This window comes from Oncorhynchus clarkii, chromosome 1 (genome assembly GCF_045791955.1).
Source record: "Oncorhynchus clarkii lewisi isolate Uvic-CL-2024 chromosome 1, UVic_Ocla_1.0, whole genome shotgun sequence".
Classification (NCBI taxonomy): Eukaryota; Metazoa; Chordata; class Actinopteri; order Salmoniformes; family Salmonidae; genus Oncorhynchus; species Oncorhynchus clarkii.
In genome coordinates this window covers 44,002,265-44,023,594 of record NC_092147.1, presented here as the reverse complement: position 1 = coordinate 44,023,594, position 21,330 = coordinate 44,002,265, and the positions used below count along the sequence as shown (strand labels likewise).

General features: G+C 42.7%; 1 protein-coding gene across 3 annotated transcripts in view; it reads left to right on the top strand.

Annotated features, from left to right (window-relative positions):
• The window catches only part of LOC139407721 (F-actin-monooxygenase mical2b-like), an 89,390-nt gene that overhangs the window by 54,222 nt on the left and 13,838 nt on the right, over positions 1 to 21,330 (top strand). The window contains exons 13-27 of one of the 3 annotated variants that reach the window (XM_071151574.1): positions 3,999 to 4,198; positions 6,894 to 6,997; positions 7,362 to 7,433; positions 7,536 to 7,661; positions 9,642 to 9,770; positions 10,012 to 10,263; positions 10,597 to 10,713; positions 11,245 to 11,358; positions 11,471 to 11,572; positions 11,831 to 11,917; positions 12,188 to 12,280; positions 12,477 to 12,569; positions 14,921 to 15,107; positions 15,226 to 15,302; positions 15,413 to 15,494. In XM_071151574.1, coding sequence (XP_071007675.1) covers positions 3,999 to 4,198; positions 6,894 to 6,997; positions 7,362 to 7,433; positions 7,536 to 7,661; positions 9,642 to 9,770; positions 10,012 to 10,263; positions 10,597 to 10,713; positions 11,245 to 11,358; positions 11,471 to 11,572; positions 11,831 to 11,917; positions 12,188 to 12,280; positions 12,477 to 12,569; positions 14,921 to 15,107; positions 15,226 to 15,302; positions 15,413 to 15,494 — 1,835 coding nt within the window. The remainder of the gene's footprint in view (positions 1 to 3,998; positions 4,199 to 6,893; positions 6,998 to 7,361; positions 7,434 to 7,535; positions 7,662 to 9,641; positions 9,771 to 10,011; positions 10,264 to 10,596; positions 10,714 to 11,244; positions 11,359 to 11,470; positions 11,573 to 11,830; positions 11,918 to 12,187; positions 12,281 to 12,476; positions 12,570 to 14,920; positions 15,108 to 15,225; positions 15,303 to 15,412; positions 15,495 to 21,330) is intronic. The other 2 variants (XM_071151583.1, XM_071151590.1) reach the window with 2 other exon arrangements.

The following is a 21,330-nucleotide window of genomic DNA, read 5'->3' as shown; positions in this document are numbered from 1 at the left end:
CTCCAGACTCTGTCACTTCTGTCACATGTGCTCAGTGTGACCCTGCTTTCATCTGTGAAGAGCACAGGGCGCCAGTGGCGAATTATCCAATCTTGGTGTTCTCTGGCAAATGCCAAACGTCCTGCACGGTGTTGGGCTGTAAGCACAACCCCCACCTGTGGACGTCGGGCCCTCATACCACCCTCATGGAATCTGTTTCTGACCGTTTGCGCAGACACATGCACATTTGTGGCCTGCTGGAGGTCATTTTGCAGGGCTCTGGCAGTGCTCCTCCTGCTCCTCCTTGCACAAAGGCGGAGGTAGCGGTCCTGCTGCTGGGTTGTTGCCCTCCTACGGCCTCCTCCACGTCTCCTGGTGTACTGGCCTGTCTCCTGGTAGCGCCTCCATGCTCTGGACACTACGCTGACACACAGCAAACCTTCTTGCCACAGCTCGCATTGATGTTCCATCCTGGATGAGCTGCACTACCTGAGCCACCTGTGTGGGTTGCAGACTCCGTCTCATGCTACCACTAGAGTGAAAGCACCGCCAGCATTCAAAAGTGACCCAAACATCAGCCAGGAAGCATAGGAACTGAGAAGTGGTCTGTGGTCACCACCTGCAGAACCACTCCTTTATTGGGGGTGTCTTGCTAATTGCCTATAATTTCCCCCTGTTGTCTAATTCCATTTGCACAACAGCATGTGAAATTTATTGTCAATCCGTGTTGCTTCCTAAGTGGACAGTTTGATTTCACAGAAGTGTGATTGACTTAGAGTTACATTGTGTTTAAGTGTTCCCTTTTATTTTTTTGAGGTGTGTGTATATGTATATGTATATGTATATGTATATATGTATATGTATATATACAGGAATGCTTATGGGGGAGGGGTTGATTTTATATATATATAAATAAAATCAACCCCTCCCCCATAAGCATTCCTGTCTCTTCTATAGATGTTATACACTTTTCTTGCTGCTGCTCTAGCATCAAATGAATTAGTCTCAGAAATGTCTATATAAATGTTATTGATTTCATGAACCTTATTTCTAAGGCTAAATATATTGATATGGGATATTTTCATCCTTTTCCTGGGCTTATAAGAGCGAAATATGGAAAAGAGAATAAACCAGGCAAGAGAAATATATACGTTCAGCAGTCCATTCATCAATTGGTGTGTGTGCTGCGGGGTTGAAGCTACGAACCCATAGGCTTGGCTCTCTCATCCTTTCCGGACTTTTGAGAGGGAGAGTGGGCAATGAGCCTGTCATAGAAGGTATAAGTAATGTCCCTACGCTCTCTGGCAGCTTTCATGGCTGGGATAAGTTCTTTCCTCTTCTGGCGCACAGCTTCAGGATAGTCCTCGTTGAGGAAGATGTACGTTCCTCTCAAGTTTTTTGCTCTTTCCAGAACAGCTACCTTGTCCTTGAACCTCAGGAACTTTGACCACTGTGGAGATTCTGCAATTCCATCCACAACCATGTTCCGCTTTGATTGCACCTTGATAACAATGACGGAGAAATCAAATTATCATGGATTCGCATACAGAAATGATGTCCTCTCTCAATGACTTACAGGTTGCTTTCATCATGCCATTCTCCTGTTTAACCTCATAGAGCTGACCCTGGGAGAAGTGCAAACTGTTCTTCAGGTCCTGGACCTCTCTGGTCAGGTCATCCAATATTTTATTAGTTGACTCCACCAGTATTTTGACAAAACTTGAAGCTATTTTCTTGTAACAACTGCTTGTATAACAATTTTTGTTAGTTTAAAAAGATCTTGCACCTGTGATAGACATCACTGTCCTCAACGGTACTCCTACCTGCTTTGGTCTTTGTCATGGTAGGTTACGCTGTTACTCCCCGCAGTTCCAGACAGGGTAGATGGCTGGGAGGATTGGAAACCAGAACAACAAACAGCAAGGATCTACACTGACACAAGGCCAGGATAATCCGCAGTCCCAGCCACAATGGCTAATTGCATTCCGGGCTGCGTTCAACCCCTCAAGAAAACCCAGCTAGCTTGATAGGCAGCTAGTCTAGCTGCCTACGCCAAGCAGCGCCTCAGACCCGGCCTTGGTCATCAGGATCACTATACAGATAGTATCGATCCCAGCAACTGATTCCATCCTCTCTCACACCAACTTCTCTCCCTCTACTCTTCTCTCTCTACCCCCTCCTCCCCCTCTTCTTATCGCATTACTTTAAAGGGCCTAGTGTCTGTTTTTTCTTCTTTCAATTAAGACCTACACAACCAGGTGATGGACGTTCCTTAGTAATCAGTGACCTTTTAATTTATCAATTGAATACAAGGGAGGAGCGAAAACCCGCAGCCACTCGGCCCTCTGTGGAATGAGTTTGACACACGCTGTACAGTCTTCCCTCTTCACTTGTGGAGTAACTGCAATGTTGTTTATCAATCCTCCGTTATCTCCTATCACAGCCGTTAAACTCTAACTGTTTTAAAGTCAACATTTGCCTCATGATGAAATCCCTGAGCAGTTTCTTTCCTCTCCGGCAACTGAGTTAGGAAGGACGCCTGTATCTTTGTAGTGAGTGACTGGGTGTATTGATACACCATCCAAAGTTTAATGAATAACTTCACCATGCTCAAAGGGATATTCAATGTCTGTTTTTTTTTACTAATCTACCAATAGGTGTCCTTTGCGAGGCATTGAAAAATCTCCCTGGTCTTTTGTGGCTGAATCTGTGTTTGAAATTCACTGTTCGACTGAGGGACCTTACAATTATCTGTATGTTTGGGGTACAGAGATGAGGTAGTCATAAAAAAAATAATGTTAAACACTATTATGTAACTCGTTAAGCACATTTTTACTCCTGAACTTATTTAGGTTTGCCATAACAAAGGGGTTGAATACATATTGACTCAAGACATTTCAGCTTTTTGATTTTTAATTCATCTGATAAATGTATAAAAATCAACATTCCACTTTGACATTATGGGGTATTGTGTGTAGGTCAGTAACACAAACATCTACATTTGATCAATTTTAATTTCAGACTAACACAAAAAAATGTGGCAAAAGTAAAGGTGTGAATACTTTCTGAAGGCTGTGTGTGTGTGTGTGTATATACATACATACATACATACATACATACATACATACATACATACACACATACACACATACACACATACACACATACACACATACACACATACACACAGTCATGGTCTTATTGGCACCATCAAAGCACACACTGATAGACAAGATGACAAAGGTCATGCACTGCCTTTGTGTCTGTCACATGTTATGCTGTTGAAAATGTGAACAGCGATATTGATTATTTTGTAGACAACACTTCTGTTTAAACTCTAGGTGTAGGATTCATAAATTAGGAACTGTACTATGTGTACTGACCTTTGCGGGCAACAGCTAGGTTTGTCTAAATAGAGAAATGAGAAAGCGAGCATTCTGGTTTGGCTTTCATATTGCACGTCCAATTATGTGTATAAAGCATTTGTACTAACAGTATTAGATACTGATGGCACGGTTGAGCAACTCCACGCCTAGAAATGTTTCCATCTTACCTAAATAACAAGTGGGTGTTGTATCCTTCATGCGGTGTGAATTTGGCCCGCTCAAGTCGTCTTTTGTGTGTGAGTCAAAATGAGTGTGAGCTGAGGGGGTGCAGCCGTGATGACCTCATCACCCCCCCCTTCTCTGTGTCACAGGTAGATGTGATTCGACAGTTCATTCTGAATTAAATCATTTTTATGGAAAGGAAATGTGTTTACAATCTGTTTATGACATTGCTATGGGCTGTTGCTAAGGGACTTAGAACTCACCTTTCAGCTAGTGCAATGCATCTGTTGGTAGGAGTCTGGTGGTGCGGAAAGTATAATGATTATAAAATGCAGCATTAAACCAACGTTTTAATGCTTATCGACAAACTGTTTTAGGGCTAACATTCTCACTCCATAGGGGAAACAACTTTATTAAGGTCTTATAGGAGGTGAACCTTATGCCTCTTCTCTGTATCTCCCTCCATCCTAGTGACTTTGACTCCCTGAATGAGAAGGACTCGGCCAAGAACAACCAGCTGGCCTTTGACATAGCAGAGCATGAGTTTGGTATCCAGCCTGTGACCACGGGGAACGAGATGGCTCTGGACCAGGACCCAGACAAGCTGATGATGGTGCTGTACATCTCCAAGCTTTACGAGATGTTCCGCAACTCGCCTGCATCCATCACTGGTAGGCTGCTGTTCTTGGTCATTCTCTCACAACTCTGATGCCTCACACAGTATAGACTCGAAAACAAGACTCTAGGAAACAGACGTTTGTATTTTGGCAACTTCTGAAAGGGGGGGAAAACAACATTTTTCTGGGGTGAATTCGCTTCAGCCCGAAAACTCTCGCAACAAATCATGAGGCAGACATGCCAGAAGGTCGCTATTCGAAACCAGTGGTTTTAGTGGAGGTAGTTGATGCAAACTAGCCACTTACGAAATGCAGACATTAACCCTTTGACGTGTACCAACACACGTGTGTGTGTGTGTGTGTGTGATCATTCTCCAGTGGTCTCTGCAGCGTACTCTCAAACCAATGCGATTCAGAACATCCAGTTTCGATTGACGCAACAGTCAGCGTTTGAGCTGGCAACACTTCTTTTTTTTTTTCACAAACACCGTCCTTACAACCTTATGTCCTGAATGTGACCAGTTTCTTTTTGGATGCAATGCTCAGACATTCACAGAAGTTGCGACAGCATAACACAATCATCCAAACCGGAAAATGTACAGTAGGCTACATTAGTCCTTGCGCTGAGAAAAGATTGACCTAACACAAGCGGTCATATTTACAGAACTCTCGGCTGACAGAAACCATAATATGAATTAGCTATAGAAATGACGGACGTTTACTCATTTTATTATAACATCTTTGATCTGACAGACTTTTACATGACACCCAGAATGCCTTTTATAATGTCAAAAACCTTGTAACCAAAATAGCTGGCAAATATCTTTGCATTAGCTCATCATAATCAGTACAACCTTAAAAGCATTTTACACACGTGTGTACATCACAATCAATGCAAGAGCCCGAATGCATCATTTATCACCAGTACCTGAATAAAACAGTAAATACATTATGCTCCATATATATATATATATATATATATATACAGTATTCTACAGTAGAAACACCAACATGATATACTGAAAATAAGGCACTTACTTTGAAAGGAAGGCACACATGTCCAATGTTATTATTTGTAAGGAGAACAACAATGAAGGCAATGCGAGAGCCTGCCAGAAAATGTGCCAGGAGGAAAAAGTTCATGCTAGACTGCACAAACATCTGCATAGTTGATCTGGGGAAACACTGGGGATGTGCTTGGGCTCTCATCGAAAGAGAAGTTTGTCCGGTTCAGTAAAGCCTCAAACATAAATTGTCCGCAACTGTGAAATGGGCAACTTCTATGCGAATTAATGAGGAGGCGGAACACACTCACTCACACTCACTTCAAACTGTTGTTGGAAGATGAAACTTGTTGAAAGTTGAAATATAGCCTGTAGATAATTAGCAGGCAGCGTGTGTCTTGGTTTGAGGGCAGCGCGGGTTAACTGTCCTGTTGCATGACAATCACATTTTGGAACAGTGAGTGCATTCTCACATCACAAGCATAACAACTCACGCTGGGCGCAACCTTTTAGAGATATTTGGAACTCATGCGTGAAAATGTTAAAAATAACCTCTGAGCTTTATCTTGCTAGCTACTATTTTTGTGTTTTTATTCAAGTGGATACGGTACTGTAGGCAGTGACACAGTTCCTCTATGCCAAACTGACGTTCTATTAAGTACAGACATGAACGCCGGAACATTTTGAAAATTATGGGAGGTGACCAGGATGTCTAGGGAGACGACACACACTAAGGAACAGTTCCTGCAGTAGCTCGAGTCTGTTTCCTGATGTAATTATGTGGGCTGAGCGTCAGGAAGCAAGTTCAGGGAGTGAGTTTTTTTAAATAAAAATAAACATAATACAAAACAAACACTAACAGCACACAGACAAATAGAAACAATCCCTTATATATGTATATGAGAAGGTAATCAGGGAGGTGATAGTCCAGTTGAGTCTGACACGCAGTTGTGCGTAACAATGGTAACAGGTGTGCGCCATAACGAGCAGCCTGGTGACCTAGAGGCCGGAGAGGGAGCACCCGTGACACCTGAAGCCTCAGAAATTGAAACTCCATGCACAAGGGTTACGTAATGGGATCCTGAAGTCTGATATGTTAATTAACATGATTAATTTAATTTGAATTTAAAATATATATACTACATACTATTTTCCATAAACTACTCCATAACTGGAGTTTTACTACTCCCGAGGAATGATTTGTTTGCAGGATTGTGAAGGTTAGATTGAGTTTAAGATTGAACCCTTAATGAGGATAGTGTGACTGAGTGGTTATTACTTTTTTTTTTTCATCTGCCATGATGGGATAAGATTTGCATGTTACACAACCTGGTCAGTTATGAGAGTGTGGTATGTAAGAAATGCATTCGGGCCCCAGTTCAGGTCATCTCACAGGGCCATGGTAATAATAATGCCTCTGATCTATAGGGCTGCCTTTTATAGAATACAGTAGGAGTTTATGTTAAATGGCTGACAATTCCTTCACTTAAAATACTAATGATTCAGCCCTACTGACTAATGTAATGCCCTCATAATAGTTTCTGACACTTGGTGATTAATCAAAAGGAATCTGTTTTGAATTCTGGATACTACTGTTTTGGGGGTTTATTTTCACATTACTCTATCTGGTTACCCTCTTGATTTGGCTTGACCTAGGCTTAGAGGGCTGGTTTATAACAGTGTGCGTGTTAGAGTATGTCCTGTATCAAAGCACCCATAACACACTGCTATGCTTTTGTTTACAGGTACAAGGGAAACAGATGAGAACAATGAAGCGACTTCATCGGAGTCTGCACACTCTGTTTACAACTTAATGAACCGAACACAGCCCAAAAAAAGGATCCCAAAGGTACCGTGGGCTCACCCTCTCCTCCTCCTCCTCACCCATCTACAGGCTTTAAAAGGAAAGCATTGCAACAACAAAGGCATCCATGTAAATGTTATTTTAGCATACGTAAAGTGTGTCAAAATAGGTCCATGTTTACTTGACAGATGAAAGGAATTCCTATGTGCCAATAAATTACAAGAAGTAATTGAAATGTAGATTAGATTAGGTACTGTATGTGAACAAGACTGAGAGACCTAGATAATCTACATCTTACAAGGCATACTTTCTTAATGATTACCCCCACACTCGATGACCTTTGACTGTGATGTGAATGACTGTGAAGGAACAGTTGTTTTAGGTCTATTTTGTACTACCTTTTCCTCAGGATAACGGGAAGCTGGAGGAGAACGACCCGATGAACAAAAGGCGAAGAAAGGGCAGCACCTATTTAGAGGAGGTGTGTTAGTGACTACAACAAGCATATCTCTGTCACCAGTATGGCCTTAGATGCAGCCATTTTAATGTCGATAAAGGGACTGATCATTCATTGTGTTGTCAGTTGTCCTGTCAGAGTGCCCCCCCTGCAGGTGACGGTGGGGAGCAGAATAAAGTGCGCTCAATGGCCACACAGCTACTGGCCAAGTTTGAGGAGAATGCATCGCCTGGCAGTTCCCTGCGCAATAAGGTGAGCAGCTCCAGGTGTACAGTACTCTGACTAGAGGGGTCAAGGTCCCTGTACACTGTGCTGTGTAGAGACAATGGGGGGGGGAGGGTTGGGCAACACATTGTAAAGTCACATACAGACAATAAACCGTTGATGGCCTCAGTGCCAATGGTAACTGTATGACTCTTCTGTTGGTTCTCTGATGGTTGATCATATCTGATTTTAGAAATCTGTACTATTGTATAGTACTTTCTGCCGTGTGTGTGGGGGGCGGGGGTTTAATCATACACCGGTAATGTTTTTGTGTTGAAATTTCAGATCATGAAGGCTCTGTGGAACCTACTAGTTCTCTATGGTACATAACATTCTGAGAGAGTTTGGAAATGGATTAAATTAATTTCATAGACCTGCTTTTATGTCCGGGGAGAGCACTTATGTCCTTGTATCCAATTCTGCAACATCACTGCCACCATAATCATGTTTGAATATAGCCCATTGTGTTGTAAGACTGTAAAATGGGACAAATCTACCATACCCACAGCCACTACCCTTGGGTACAGTTTGAGTACAACGTTTTGACGAGGTATAGTTTATTGGTAATGGTCAAGAAAGCGATGAAGAGATTGAAGATGAATTTACTGTATCGTTTTACTTCTACCAATAACGTACTTCTAGTATATCGACCGCTACCTTAGTCACACAGTATGATTAGCTACTCCATCGTAAGAAGAGGCTGTCCCTGGATTATAGGATTAAAGAAATCAGGTTGTGCATTTGGAACCTTGATGAAGAAGTGGATACAGTATAATCTGCCTGTGAAGCCCCATCAAAGGACTGAGTGGCTCTGTCTGATTATGGTGTGAAATACCATAGATATGGTATGGTTATGGTGCATATATGATAATGCCGGAGAAACTGGTATTTGGAGGTAAATATTGGCACGGCTGTTGTTATGCCCGATTCAAAGTCGAGGGCCGGCAAGCCGTACCAATATATCCTCCAAACACCGGCTTCAAGGGTACAATCGCTTTTATACAACGGGTTACCAACATATTCAAATAATGATTTGCATATTTTCATTTAAAAAATATTTTGATTAACTTATTCATACCATTTCATCCTTCCACAAGAGAAGTCCCGACACAAATCTAGGGTTGCTTCCCAAGACGGCTGGTTCTTCGTTCTATTGGGTTCGGTTGCCAGAGACGCGACCCGGTTGTTCTGTATTTATTATCGTTCGTTCTAAATGTTCCATTGCCATACTGGCAGGCAACGTTCTTATCCCTTGCTTGCTGGCTAGCCAACATAACTTACAGTCACGTCAAACAGTGCAGCCAGAATAACAACAAAGTAGCTGCATTTGCATTTGTTTAAGCTGTTTTCTAGTGACATTTTATTTGGCAACATCCATAATATTGAGCAAATAATGCGCGACTTTGCCTGGGGTAGAAAATGTGCTCTCTCGTCAAGACACTGTTGTTCAGAGGAGCTTCAAACTGAAGCTGGAAAGACTGCAAACTTGCTGCACTTCGTTTTGTTTTCTGTTTTTTATTGATAGCATCATTTTTATGGATATATACAAAGAACTGACTCATGATTTCGACTGGCTGAGAAAAGCAGACAGCAAGGTTTATACAAATCTCTGCTGTTAAAGTAAATGTTAGTTTAAAAAGCATTTTTTTTATTTTTATAGTGCAGATCAAGTTTTAGAAAGTACCTGTCTGGGCTGAAGAAACAGTGGATTGCTCCGTCAGATGGAACAGAGTAAATAGGCATTTTAACATCAGATTTAGCCTGTGGTAACTTGTGGAATAGACACCGGATGGAATGTGGTTTTAACCAATCAGCATTCAGGATCAGACCATCACACTTTATGCAATGGGTGTATGATGGCAGGGTGTGGTTTTGAAACAAATCATTCTGCACTACTTTCTTTTTTTCTCCTATTCCTCCTGCTCGTCCTTCCCTTCTTGCCTCATCTCGTGTCTGCTGCTCTGTCAGTCTGATTTGAACTCCGACTCTGATTCAAGCCGTCCTTCATCTCCTTCTCTGGATATGGAGAACCCTCGCTTCGCTAAGCCCAAGAAACAGCCCCCTCCCTCGCCTCCACCCCCACGCCCCAAGTGGCAGGTACAGTCACGTCAATCTGGTGTGTGTTGAGACCACGAAGGGTCAGCCGCTACATCATAAACTCAATAATCCCCCCTCCCCCCCTAACATAGAGCCTATGTTAACAAAAGAACCAATAGTCTTCTAGACCAAGAGTCATTGAAAAGACACCACTTTTACGCCACCCTGGAGGTTCGCCCTCTACTGGTTGGAGGTCCGTGCTGCTTTACACATTGCTTTGTGTGTGTATATCTGCTTTCAGCCGTCCATCTATATGCGACTCTTAGAAGAGCCTGCAGCCGTGGCGCAACCGACTCCCCTTCACGTTCCAAAAAGGTCCTGGAGTCCTCCTCCACGTGATGATCAAACACAGGCCTCTCCGCGCGCAGACTTGGTGCAGCAGAGAGTGTGGATTCCACACACCGAAACCCCAGATGACGTAGATTACCCAGAACAACCTTCTCCTGGCCCCACAGGGAAGGGCCTAGAGAAGCTGGAGCGAAAGATGAGCCAGGTGACAATGAGCCTCCATTATATCTGTCTGGAAACACCATGTTAGCCCCATTCACAGCTATGCCTTACTTCTGCACTCTCACAATAAACATTTTTTTTGCGTGGAAATAGATTTTTATGCCCATTCAAAACAGTAAATCCACATGCGCCTTAGCCACAAAAGTCTAGCAGACAGCACAACTCGGCAACAAAAACAGAATTGTTCAAAATATACAAAATTGCCATACCCCACATCATCAGCTTTATGGATTATGTTTGCTGTTCAGTATTTATTTGCCAACTTCCTGCAGTTTCACACTTGCTTTTCTTTCCTTTCCTTGTTGCTGTTCTAAAGAAAAAAGTGCAAACCGTAACTAGCGGGGAATTTAACAGGAAGAGTATAAAGGAGAGAGCTGTGCTTCTGCGTTCTATGTTTCCTGAGTCCGAGACTCCTCTAGTGAAAGAGTATAAGGTGAAAGTGTAGCGCCACCCCTCGCCTGCCTGCCTGCCTGCCTGCCTGTCTAACTCCATCTAAGGAAATGAGGCACAGTATGTTTGACCCTGTACACAAGTTCTGTTTGACCGTCTCAGACTGTTTAGAAGGATGCAATGTCACCAGTCAAACCTACTCACATTTTACTGAGAGTGGAGCATGTTTTTAAAGGCTGGCAACAGCTTGATAATCCATTTTAAATCCATTTGTTGGCAGAGGTTGTTTTCTTGCAGCATGTCTTGTTTCCATGGTGTTACAGCTCTGCGAATTAAAGGTCAGGTGACTTCTCTCTGCATGATGAAAGTGGTCCGTGATGATACTAATGAGTGAACATTCATATCTTCATTAGAAGAGATAAAGGTTTGAGCTGTTGAATATTTCTCTGACCAATTGTTCCTCTCCTACTTATATTCAGCTTGCATCTCCTCAGTATTTTTGGGGTGGGATATGAAGAGCTAGAGATTTTGGAGATTGCTCTCATTTCTGATATGAACCCTTTTTTTTCTACAGACGGATCGATCTGCCTTTGTTCCTAAAATCACTTCAATACACCCTGTCCCTGAACCGTCTGCTCTGTCTTGCGTCTCTTCTCTTACCCCAACATCTCCTGTGCATCATTACAAGGTGAAAGCGACTGCCGCTTGCAGTGCCTTGTGGTCCTGACCAGCCCAACCCTAAAAAAATATCAGCTCACTCTGACAATGTTTTTTTTGTTTTTTTTGTTTAATGGTTTTAGTGCGATGGAAGTACTGCATCAAGTAGACTCATTCAAACGCCAATCGAATGTCCTGTGAGTTATCAAGCTGAACCCTTCAAGCCTGACATGTCTGCCGAACAGGTACCAGTAATTTGAAATGCATTTGAAGTATAAGAATAGAAGAAAGACTCAACTCACTCCAGCCATGTTGTTATTGGTTTTAGTGCAACGGGAATGCTTCGTTAAGTAGACTCCTTCAAAAGTCAATCGATCGACTCGAAAGCTGTCATTCTGAACCCTTCAAGCCTGACGAACAAGTTTCAGTAAAAAAAAAACTCATTTGTAAAAATAGAAGAAAAAAAGACTTAAGTCAACTCACTGTATTTTTGATGATTTAAGTGCAACGGGAGTGCTGGATCAAGTATACAAAAGCCAATCATTCGATTTGAGAGTTACGAAGCTGGCCCTTTAAAGTCCACCGAACAGGTATCAGTAAAAATCTCACTCTACACATGCGAGAACAGAAGACACTGTTGCGTCAGCTCACTCTGACCATCATTTATTTAGCTTTTAGTGCAATGGGAATGCTAAGTCTCTAGTAGAATAATTAGATCGGAGCGTTATCGAGCTGAACCCTTAGTCTGCCCAACAGGTATCAGTAAAAATTAGAAATGTAAAAAGTAGAAGCTTCTTAGAGTGATATATATATATATATATTAAATCAGCTCACTCTTACCATGTTTTTATTGGTTGTAGTGCAATGGGAGTGCTGCACCAAGCGTAATGATTAAAAAAACAATTGATCAATCTGAATGCTGTCCTGCTGAGCCCTCTATGCCTGCCAAACAGGTAGGAGTAACAACTTCACTGTCTGCATGATTTCTGCATCTCCTCTCATGTCTGAGTAGAAATGTCTTTCTTTTCCTTCATCTATACTATTCTGATCCTTACTTTTTCTGTTTCCTTTTCTCTTTTTTTCCCCCCTTCTAATTTCTGTCTTTGTGCTGCTCCCTCCCTCTACCTCTGACTGACTGGGTTCTGTTAGAGGACAGTTGGGAAGGTCTCTTCTCACATAGGCGCTAGGGCTGAAACTCTAGCCATCCTTTATGAAACTGACCACAGGCCTAATGCCTTGCCGGTAAGCACAGTGTGACTAACGATTATGTTTGTGCCGACACAGCCCAGTGGGAATATACATCACAAGACATATATATATACACACACACACACACACACACACACACACACACACACACACACACAAAAAGTGGGCTCTATCTATTACCACCCCAAGCTTCATGAGTTTTGGTAACCTTCTAAACATCAATCAAGTCATGTCTTGCTTCAGGATACTACATCTGTTATTAGTAGGAAAGATAATCCTGTTCACTGTAAACTGTAAAACATTCTGACCTGAATCTTACTGGAACTTCTCCAGTCATGAGCCATGGTGTTTTGTGTGAAGGGCCTTCAGGGGCCATGGCAGTAGTAACTCCATGCACTCATGTGGGTGCCTGTTCACACAGTGTTTGGCCCCACTTCAGTTCTTCAGGTTGAGAGCAGTGAACAGCATTTTGCTTTGCCTCACTATGCAGGCAAAGCGAACTGCCAACTTGTGTAGAGCTTTGTGAAACCACTGTATTTGACTAGTTCGTTCTCTGCTATGGTCCCGAGAATTGTTGATTCATCTCTGTTGATTCATGATCATCTCTCACTGGACTGGAGAAATGCCCTACTAATATGACACATTAGTAAAAAAGTTCCCATTCCATGTTATATTACTCAGCTACAGTTGCACTAGTTCCATGTCACTGCCTGCCTTAACATCCACGTTATGGTTAGGTGTTGAGACTTGTTAGGTGGTCACACCACCACTTAATATTGTACACCGTTAGAAGAAAGGGTGCTATATAAATTCAGCAAAAAAAGAAACGTCCTCTCACTGTCAACTGCGTTTATTTTCAGCAAACTTAACGTGTAAATATTTGTATGAACATAACAAGATTCAACAACTGAAACAAACTGAGCAAGTTCCACAGACCTATGGTCACTTATGTGACATAGGAATAATGTGTCCCTGAACAAAGGGATCAAAAGTAACAGTCAGTATCTGGTGTGGCCACCAGCTGCATTAAGTACTGCGTGCCTCTCCTCCTCATGGACTGCACCAACTTTGCCAGTTCTTGCTGTGAGATGTTACCCCACTCTTCCACCAAGGCACCTGCAAGTTCCCAGACATTTCTGGGGGGAATGACCCTAGCCTTCACCCTCTGATCCAACAGGTCCCAGACGTGCTCAATGGGATTGAGATCCGAGCTCTTCGCTGGCCATGGCAGAACACTGACATTCCTGTCTTGCAGGAAGTCGCACACAGCACATGCAGTATGGTTGGTGGCATTGTCATGCTGGAGGGTCATGTCAGAATGAGCCTGCAGGGAAGGGTACCACATGAGGGTAATGCACAGTGTTGAGATTGCCTGTAATGACAACAAGCTTAGTCCGATGATGCTGTGACACACCGCCCCAGACCATGACGGACTCTCCACCTCCAAATCGATCCCGCTCCAGAGTACAGGCCTTGGTGTAACGTTCATTCCTTCGACGATAAACGCAAATCCGAAAGTCACTCCTGGAGGGGGGAAAAAAGTGCTCAGTGCAGTCCTGTCTGGTCCAGCGATGGTGGGTTTGTGCCCATAGGTGACGACGTTGCCGGTGATGTCTGGTGAGGACCTGCCTTACAACAGGCCTACAAGCCCTCAGTTCAGCCTCTCTCAGCCTATTGCGGACAGTTTGAGCACTGATGGAGGGATTGTGCGTTCCTGGTGTAACTCGGTCAGTTGTTGTTGCCATCCTGTACCTGTCCTGCAGGTGTGATGTTTGGATGTACAAATCCTGTTCAGGTGTTACACGTGGTCTGCCACTGCGAGGATGATCAGCTGTCCGTCCTGTCTCCCTATAGTGCTGTCTTAGACGTCTCACAGTGCGGACATTGCAATTTATTGCCCTGGCCACATCTGCAGTCCTCATGCCTCCTTGCAGCATGCCTAAGGCATGTTCACGCAGATGAGCAGGGACCATGGGCATCTTTCTTTTGGTGTTTTTCAGAGTCAGTAGAACTTTTCACAACTGTGACCTTAATTGCCTATCATTTGTAAGCTGTTAGTGTCTTATCGACCGTTCCACAGGTGCATGTTCATGAATTGTTTATGGTTCATTGAACAAGCATGGAAAACAGTGTTTAAACCCTTTGAAATGAAAATCTGGGAAGTTATTTGGAATTTTACGAATTAACTTTTGAAAGACAGGGTCCTGAAAGAGGGACATTTCTTTCTTTTTTTGCTGAGTTTAGAACCAACAATGCTCAATGACTCATTTCATATGGCCCTCAACCACCCTCATTGTTAGCAGTAGACGACTACAGTAACAGCTTGCCTATTACGTTGATCTCACCGTATCACTAACCGGCTGCTGTTGTCTGTCTCCTGACAGTGTATCGTGCGGAAGGAGTTCCCTCAGAACCTGGGAGGCAGTGACACGTGTCACTTCTGCTCCAAGCGTGTGTACGTGATGGAGCGACTCAGCGCTGAGGGCCACTTCTTCCACAGGGAGTGTTTCCGCTGTGATGTCTGCAGCTCCACACTACGCCTGGGAGGACACGCCTACGACTCCCAACACGGCATGATGCTGACACACCGACACCAGCCACTCTCCCACCTGGGGACAGAAGCTGTTTGTGAATTTATTTGATTTTTAGTGTCAGCCGGCATGTGTTTTTACAGTGTTTTGTGTTTCAGGCAAGTTTTACTGCAAGCCTCATTATTCTCAGCGTCGTTCCAGCCTACAAAGTTCAAGCAAGTTCCTGAGGAGAACGGTAAACAGCTTTCAGTAACAGCAAACATAAACACAGCCATTTTTACTATTCATGTTGTTTTTTTTATTTATGCGTTTTACGTGGTCTGATTTCAATTGTATCACACGCAGGAGGACCAGGGACGTCTGACGTCTTCGCCGGACCGGAGTGACCCCTACTCGGCCACAGACAGCCTGCAGAGCCAGCCCTCAGGTACCCTGAGTTCCTTCCTTAGGAGAAGCCTGCGTTGGCCGCTGCACGCGGGCCGGGTAGTGTGTGGGACGCCCTGCCAGCTGGCCCGCTGGGTGCATGCGGCGGTTGGCCAGGCAGGGCTCCACCTCATAGACCACTCGGAGGACTACGGCTTCCTGTACGAGCTGCTGAGTCTGGGCATGCCCCTACTGAGCATACTGCACGAGCTCCTGGGCCAGATGTACATGGAGGCTGAGCCTCAGCCTCACCGCTTACTACACTAAGCTCAGCAGTACCTAGGCCTCAGGCTCACCTAGAGGGGGCAGAGCCTGGTGCCTCTGGGTCTCATGGACTTAATGATGCACTTGTACTGTACTCGCTGCTAAAGCACAGGCACTTGCTTCAGTCTGTACAGTACTGTATGCAGACTGGTTCAATTTCAAAAGTCTTATTTGTTCTTCCATGATTTTGATTTGATGCCGAGAAACACATCTGTTGGTTCATCAAAGTATTATAGCAAGTGCGACACATGGTCCTTAGCATTTGAGGAGGTCATGCATCCTTTCAATTGCTTGAATCTTTTATTTCAGTATTCCCATGCTTATGTTTGGGTTCAACTTTTATTTTTAACTCCAAAGTAATCCAAAAAAGGATCCACTAAAAGCACTTTAGTTGACTTGGAGGGGCTGCTAAGGCCTCTGCGTTGTGCCTGGTGTGCTTGTGATGTGGGAAGTTAGAGAACGAAGTCCTGCTATGCTTCTTGAACTGCACTGCTGTATTGCACATGTGCAATGGAAATGCCAAACAGTATTTATTTTCTGACAATAGTTTTTTTTCTGTTATTAAGATGATTCTGGAGACTATTTTGTTGTAATTGTTTTAATGTGTACATTTTTGGTTTTAGAACAGCTTTCGCACAGTATTATTTTTGATTGTCTAGGCCGTTTAATGGAACACACATTTGATTTTAGATGTATCTGTTTGAAAAACGGATTCTTATTGTTGTAAAATATTAGATAAGTGGGGTAGAAACAGATGTCTGGAAACACTGAGAGGATTCTAATTTTTACTTCCTACACCAGGTACTGTAGCAAATTCTGCCAAAAATATATTTTTATTTAAAATATTTAGTTATAATTTGTTTGCTTTTGTTGCTGGTATCAAAAGCCTTGGATTTAATGCACATTTCTGCACATATTCTAAGATGTGAATTATCACAAATGTTTGTGCTGATGTGTTGTAGATGTTCAATCAATAGCTTGTTCCGGTAGTACAGTATTATTATTTTTCAGCTAATTATCTGTTATGGTACAGTGATGCCACAAAGCTTTTATTTAATTTGTGATTCTAAGTACTTGTGTCTCTTATGTTTTCCCTTCCATATATCCCCATTTTCATTCCTCCATTCTTTCTTTCACTTCATATGTAGTTTCAAGTTTCCAATGCTGCAACCTCTGATTGGCTGAATTGTGGCTGCAGGAAGGTGATGCCCTGCTTGGGTCACGTGATCAATAGTGTTGCTTTGCATTAGCTGCCTTCATAGCTCTTCTTAACCACACATGAACTAGGCATGGGTCCTGTGTATGACGAGTTAATTTAGTTAGCCACACACTTTGTTTGTTAATTGACGCATGTTTCGAAAGCCTTCCATTCCTCCAAGCTAACCCACATGCTCAAGGTCCGCATGCCTCTACGTTTTTGGCATGCAGTTTTTTTCAACCCATCTGACACATGATAACCTCCCTGTCTCTACTTCTCTGTATGTCCCCTTGTGATTCTCTGTTGCAGAAGGTGGTTACCTCTCAGAAACCTCCTCAAAGGCTCTCTCATGTTCCTCCTAATACACAAAGCTGAGCTCATTGCGCTTGAGAGGATCCTATTTTTTTGGGGGGGGCACAATTCTGCATGTTAGCTCCAGAATATTTTGTTGTACATTTTAGTTGTTTAATCATTTGTCTGCTACCTTGTATTTTTCCATAGTGAATAAACGGGTTGTTTAATTTATGCTATTTAAAGCTGTAAGTATAAATAAATTTATTTGATTACAGAAGTTACTTGCTTCCTCCTTTTTTTTTTTTTACTTGCAAAATTTACCAGCTATTATCCATGGCTTAAGCTGTTAAAAATTTGCTGTTTATAGTTGTCATATAGCATTTCATGGTTGATCCATTACATTTATAACATTCTCACAGCTTTCAAATTAACAGCAGAATTAACTATTTAAATATTAAAGACTTGGGGGGGGAATATATATATACAGTGGGGCAAAAAAGTATTTACAGTACAAACAAGCAAGATTTCTGGCTCTTGCAGACCTGTAACTTCTTCTTTAAGAGGCTCCTCTGTCCTCCACTCGTTACCTGTATTAATGGCACCTGTTTGAACTTGTTATCAGTATAAGAGACACCTGTCCATAACCTCAAACAGTCACACTCCAAACTCCACTATGGCCAAGACCAAAGAGCTGTCAAAGGACACAAACAAAATTGTAGACCTGCACCAGGCTGGGAAGACTAAATCTGCAATGGGTAAGCCGCTTGGTTTGAAGAAATCAACTGTGGGAGCAATTATTAGGAAATGGAAGACATACAAGACCCCTGATAATCTCCCTCGATCTGGGGCTCCACGCAAGATCTCACCCTGTGGGGTCAAAATGATCACAAGAACGGTGAGCAAAAATCCCAGAACCACACGGGGGGACCTAGTGAATGACCTGCAGAGAGCTGGGACCAAAGTAACAAAGCCTACCATCAGTAACACACTACGCCGCCAGGGACTCATCCTACAGTGCCAGACGTGTCCCCCTGCTTAAGCCAGTACATGTCCAGGCCCGTCTGAAGTTTTCTAGAGAGCATTTGGATGATCCAGAAGAAGATTGGGAGAATGTCATATGGTCAGATGAAACCAAAATATAACTTTTGGTAAGGAGGACAAAGAATGCTGAGTTGCATCCAAAGAACACCATACCTACTGTGAAGCATGGGGGTGGAAACATCATGCTTTGGGGCTGTTTTTCTGCAAAGGGACCAGGACGACTGATCCGTGTAAAGGAAAGAATGAATGGGGCCATGTATCGTGAGATTTTGAGTGAAAACCTCCTTCCATCAGCAAGGGCATTGAAGATGAAACGTGGCTGGGTCTTTCAGCATGACAATGATCCCAAACACACCGCCCGGGCAACGGAGGAGTGGCTTCGTAAGAAGCATTTCAAGGTCCTGGAGTGGCCTAGCCAGTCTCCAGATCTCAACCCCATAGAAAATCTTTGGAGGGAGTTGAAAGTCCGTGTTGCCCAACAACAGCCCCAAAACATCACTGCTCTAGAGGAGATCTGCATGGAGGAATGGGCCAAAATACCAGCAACAGTGTGTGAAAACCTTGTGAAGACTTACAGAAAACGTTTGACCTCTGTTATAAACCCTTTGTTGGCAATGACAAAGTATTGAGAAACCTTTTGTTATTGACAATACTTGTTTTCCACCATAATTTGCAAATTCATTAAAAATCCTACAATGTGATTTTCTGGATTTTTTTTTCTCATTTTGTCTGTCATAGTTGAAGTGTACCTATGAAAATTACAGGCCTCATCTTTTTAAGTGGGAGAACTTGCACAATTGGTGGTTGACTAAATACTTTTTTGCCCCATTGAATATATTTTTTGCACCAGCTGCCTCACATTAATAACCCTGTTAAAAGCATAACCTCTGTTCACAAAAAAAACTTGTCATTTGTTGATTTGCACATTTGCACATTCCCATGCGCTTAACCACATCTGATATTTTTTTTTATCCAAATAGCACAGTCACTTACTGTCACAACAACAAATGATACATTAGACCTAATACAAAAGCGTTTCAACTATGAACTTAAATCAAATAATAGTAATAGACCATTGCACGTATCCTTTCACTTTATGGCTTTGTCTTTCTTTCTTTCTCATCTTTCCTGTTGGGTCACCTCTGGGTCAAATCTGGTCTGCATTATAAGAGTTCTCGCAGAGTTCATTTACAAGTGGTGCTTTTCTGTTATTCTGCATTGGAATCCTAACCATAAATCTGACAATCTGATTCCGATACTGAGCATGCCCCATATATTTATGTATATATCTAGATATAACTATATCTAATGTTTGTATAGGTTTTTCAAATTTTCTTTATGGTTAGCAAATGTAATTAAACTAATCGGTGGAACTTCTCAAAATAATGTATAAAACAATGTCAACATGGCTTCAGTTTAGTTCTGTAAGTAATCACCTAGCTGTGGCTAGCTGAATTCTCCCTGTAATGTTTCATGTCACATGGTTGGTGTTTAAATGTTTTAACATGCTTTTCCAAAGTCTCAGTTTATACCTGTTTACACAGGTGACTTCCAAAATAAAGGAAACGCCAACAGTGTCTTAATAGGGCGTTGGGACACCACGAGCCAGAACAGCTTCAATGTGCCTTGGCACAGAGTTCCAGACACTTGTAGAATCTATCGGATGGATGCGACATCATTCTTCCTTCATAAAATTATATTAGTTGGTGTTTTGTTGGATGGAAAATGTTGTCTCAGGTGCCGCTACAGAATCTCAATTTAGTTGGGATCTGGTGACAGACGCCCATGACATATGGTTGACATCGTTTTCATGCTCATCAACCCATTCAGTGACCACTCGTGCCCTGTGGATCGGGACATTGTCCTTCCTAGGGGATCATAGCCATGGTAGCCAAAATAATGGTTCTGACTAGGTGGAATACAGCTACGACCGTGACTTTCGTAGCAGGTTAGGAGAACTTACACAATAGGTTAGGAGAATTAACGTAGCATGTTAGGAGAATGAGGTTAAAGTTAGCTAAACTGCTCTCCTAACCTGCTACGAAAAGTAAATTCCGGTCGTAGCTATACTCCATCTAGTTACAATGCCCAGCATTTTTATACATGACCCGAAGCATGATGGAATGTTACCACACCTGTGTGGAAGCACATGCTTTTAATATACTTTGTATCCCTCATTTACTCAAGTGTTTCCATTATTTTGGCAGGTAACTGTATAAAATGTATAGATGAGACTTCACTGCATGCTGACTCATGCAAATATACACTGAGTATACTTAAGCAATAAGGCCAGAGGAGGTGTGGTATGTGGCCGAATACCACGGCTAAGGGCTGTTCTTAGGCACGACGCAACACGCAATGCAGAGTGCCTGGACACAGCCCTTAGCCATGGTATATTGGCCATATACCACAAACCCCTGAGGTGCCTTATTGCTATTATAAACTGGTTACCAATGTAATTAGAGTAGTAATAATACATGTTTTGTCATACCCATGGTATACGGTCTGATATACCACAGCTGTCAGCCAATCAGCATTCAGGGCTCAGACCACCCAGTTTATAATAAACATTAGGAACACCTTCCTAATATTGAGAACAGCCTCAGTTCGTCGGACATGAACTCTACAAGGTGTCGAAAGCGTTCCACAGGGATGCTGGCCCATGTTGACTCCAATGCTTCCCACAGTTGTCAAGTTGATTGGAGGTCCTTTGGTTGGTGGGCCAGTCTTGATACACACAGGAAACTGTTGAGTGTTGTTAACCCAGCAGTGTTGCAGTTCTTGACACAAACCAGTGTGCCTGGCACTTGCTACCATACCCCATCCAAAGGCACTTAAATATGTTGTCTTGCTCATTCACCCTCTGAATGGCACACATACACAATCCATGTCTCAAGGCTTAAAAATCCTTCTTTAACCTCTCTCCTCCCCTTCATCTCAATTGATTTGAAGTGGATTTAACAAGTTAAATCAATAAGAGATCATAGACTGTCAAGGTGAATCCAGGTGAAAGCTATGTCATGGAAAGAGCAGGTGTCCTTAA